The sequence below is a fragment of the Tupaia chinensis genome, unplaced genomic scaffold (genome assembly GCF_000334495.1).
Source record: "Tupaia chinensis unplaced genomic scaffold, TupChi_1.0 Scaffold144682_1, whole genome shotgun sequence".
In the NCBI taxonomy this organism is placed as follows: domain Eukaryota; kingdom Metazoa; phylum Chordata; class Mammalia; order Scandentia; family Tupaiidae; genus Tupaia; species Tupaia belangeri.
This window is the reverse complement of record NW_006204543.1, coordinates 761,998-764,937: the sequence shown is the minus strand read 5'-3', so window position 1 is coordinate 764,937 and position 2,940 is coordinate 761,998. Positions and strand designations below refer to the sequence as shown.

Genomic DNA, 2,940 nt, shown 5'->3' with positions numbered 1-2,940 from the left:
GCCCTCCGATTATTTGGCAGGCCCCCAAAGGGCAGCCCCCGGTGCCACAGGAACGGCCGGCAGTGGAGTTCCAGGACGTGCAGCAGGCCCCGGCGCTGGCCTGGCAGGCCCAGAAGGCCCCGGCTCACTTCTGGCAGCCCGTGCCTGTCCAGGAGGCCCAGAGGCAGGGCCCCCCAGTCGTCCAGCTGGAGCAGCCCTTTCCGGGAGCCCCAGCCTCCCAGAAAGCCATGCAAATCCAGCTACCCCCCCAGCCGGCCGAGCCCTCGGGCGCGCAAGCAGAGCTGCCCGCATTGCAACTGCAGCCCTGGCAGGCCTCGCCTGCGGTCTTGCCGGCCCAGCCCGGAGCGCCGGTAGCCGCGGCAAATTTTCCCCGGGGCTCGGCTAAATCTGTCATGACTCCATCGGGAGAATGCAGGGCCTCTTCCACAGATCGCAGGGGCTCGTCTAAAGATCGCAAGGCTTCGTCTAAGGACCGCAGGGCCCCTTCCAAGGAGCGCACTATCTTTGCCGCCGCCTTCTGCAGCCCGCGGGCAGCGATGGCCCAAGCGTACCTGCCGTCTACCTGGAAACCCTTGCCTGCCACCCCGGGGACCTTCGTGGCCACCTCGCGGGTCTTCCCAGCTACCTCCCAGTTTCAGCCTGCCTCTCTGAATGCCTTCAAAGGTCCATCTGCCAGCTCTGAGACCCCCAAGTCACTGCCGTACACCCTGCAGGACCCGTTTGCCTGCGTGGAGGCCCTGCCTGCTGTGGCTTGGGCCCCAGAGCCCACAGCCAGTGCCTCCAAGGCACCCCAGGCAGTGTCTGCCACCCTGATGGCCATGCCGGCTGCCCCTCAGGCTGCCGCCACCTCCCCTGAGGCCTCCAAGACCTCTGTGGAGCCCCCACATCACTCAGGCAAAGTCGCCCGCAAGAAGAAGCATCTGGAATCTGAAGAGGACAGCAGTGACCAAATGCTGGCCTTGGGTGACTGGCAGGGCCCCAGGCCCTGGGAGAGTATGAATCTGAGTGACAGGGGGACCTGGAGCCCAATCCAGGCCCTGGGTAACTGGGAGCGCCCAGGCACTCTGCGAGGCCTGAGTGGCTGGGAGGGCCCTAGTGCCTCCAGGATCCTGAGTGGCTGGGAGGGCCCCAGTACGCCCTGGGCCCTGAATGGCTGGGAGGGCCTGAGCACCTCCTGGGCTCTGGGTCTCTGCGAAGGCTCCTGTAGCCCTCAGCCCTCGGGCATCCATGAGCTCCCCAGTGTCTGTGAGGGGCCCAGGGGTGCCCAGGATGTGCCCCAGGTGGAGGTCCGGCCCCTGCCCCCCTTGGATGAGAGGGGGGACACACTGGTGCAGCTTCTCCTGGTGAAGAGCCAGGCCCAGGTGCCGGCCCAGCACGCGGACGTGGTGAGAGTGATCGTCCGAGAGTGCAGAGATGAGTACTCAGACGTCAGCCACGCCAGCCCCAAGCTGGAGCACGCCTTTGGGTGTCAGCTGAAGGGGGTCAGTGCCCAAAGCCACGCCTACATCATCAGCAACAAACTGGGGCGTCTTAAAGGGGACCCCGGGGCGTCCTGCTTAGATAGGCCCCAGCTGGGCCTCCTGGCAGTGGTGCTGAGTCTCATCTTTATGAAGGGCAACTGTGTCCGGGAGGGTCTGATCTTTAACTTCCTGTTCAAGTTAGGGCTGGACGTCCGGGAGACGAACAGTCTCTTCGGAAACACGAGGCAGCTCGTGACGGAGGTGTTTGTGAGGCAGAAGTACCTCGAGTACCGGCGTGTCCCCTACACTGAGCCGGCAGAGTATGAGTTCCTCTGGGGCCCCCGGGCATGCCTGGAGACCAGCAAGATGCTCGTGCTGAGGTTTCTGGCCAAGCTGCACAGGAGGGACCCGCGGTGCTGGCCCTTCCACTACCTGGAGGCCCTGGCCGACTGTGAGGCAGAAGAGGTGGATGAGGGCGAGCCTGAAGCGGGGGGCAATGCTGGCACCCCCCCACCATAGTCCCCCTCCTCGCTAACAGGTGTAGCCGAGACCTTGTTCCTTTGGCTCCCCGGCCAGAGGCACTGCCAGGTGTGGGGGGACGCTGTTTCTGGTGTTTACGTTCCAGGTCTGTGTGTGTGAGTTTGGGTTTTCACCTTGGTTTCGGACCTGCCAAAGCTTTGTGCGTTTTCATGGTGTTGATTTCAATCGGCTCCTGTTCCCTCTGGCATCTTGGCATCTGTATTTCGAGAGCAATCTGTGGTTCTGTTTTGTGTTATAATTGTTCTGTTTGGGTAGCAGGGTTGTGCTGGCTTTGTGAAATGAATTGAGAAGCCACCCATCTCATTCCGCTGCTGATCTTGTAGCATCGTACGCGGTTGTTCTGACGTTCCCATGACTCATCGTAAAAGCTGTCTGCAGAGAAGTAAATATCTATATCTATATATAAATATTCTTTCAGCATAACATGCGAGTGCTCGTCTTTCTTCCCACATGTCCATGGCAGGGCTCCCTGAGTATGCGCCAACACCAGCTTGAGGCCAGGCAGCGCTCGAGGGAGCACCCCACTCGTCCCCAAAGGATGCAGTGACTGCTGGGTGGGGAGACAGGGCTTTCATTAAACACCAGCAAAACTTCCCAGCCACAGTGGCTGCAGCGAGCGGGGCACACACCTTGCGTGACTCACCGTCACCTCCGTGGCACTCGTGTCCCATGTTGAGGTGAGCTGCAAGGTCCACGTGATGAGCTGGTGGTCACACAGGGCAGTCATCACAAGAGGTAGGCCATTCTCCAGGGGTCTGTGGGGAAGAGGGCTACCTAGCTGCAGGACCACAAGCATCCGGGTGTGGCAGCCGTGAGCAGGAAGTGGCCAAGGGGCCTTGGTCCATCTTGGGGCCCACGGCAGGTGTCCAGCACTCAGGCTGGGTGCGTCGACATGTCGGAGCTGGGAGGGAAACGTGCTTCCTTCAGAACATCCAGGCAC

General features: G+C 61.8%; 1 protein-coding gene across 1 annotated transcript in view; it reads left to right on the top strand.

The window, feature by feature from the left end:
* The window catches only part of MAGEL2 (MAGE family member L2), a 3,927-nt gene extending 1,515 nt beyond the window's left edge, over positions 1–2,412 (top strand). The window contains 1 exon segment of the mRNA XM_027767797.1: positions 21–2,412. Within this exon segment, the coding sequence (XP_027623598.1) occupies positions 21–1,979 (1,959 nt within the window). The 3' untranslated portion in view covers positions 1,980–2,412.
* Positions 2,413–2,940: the final 528 nt, after the last annotated feature.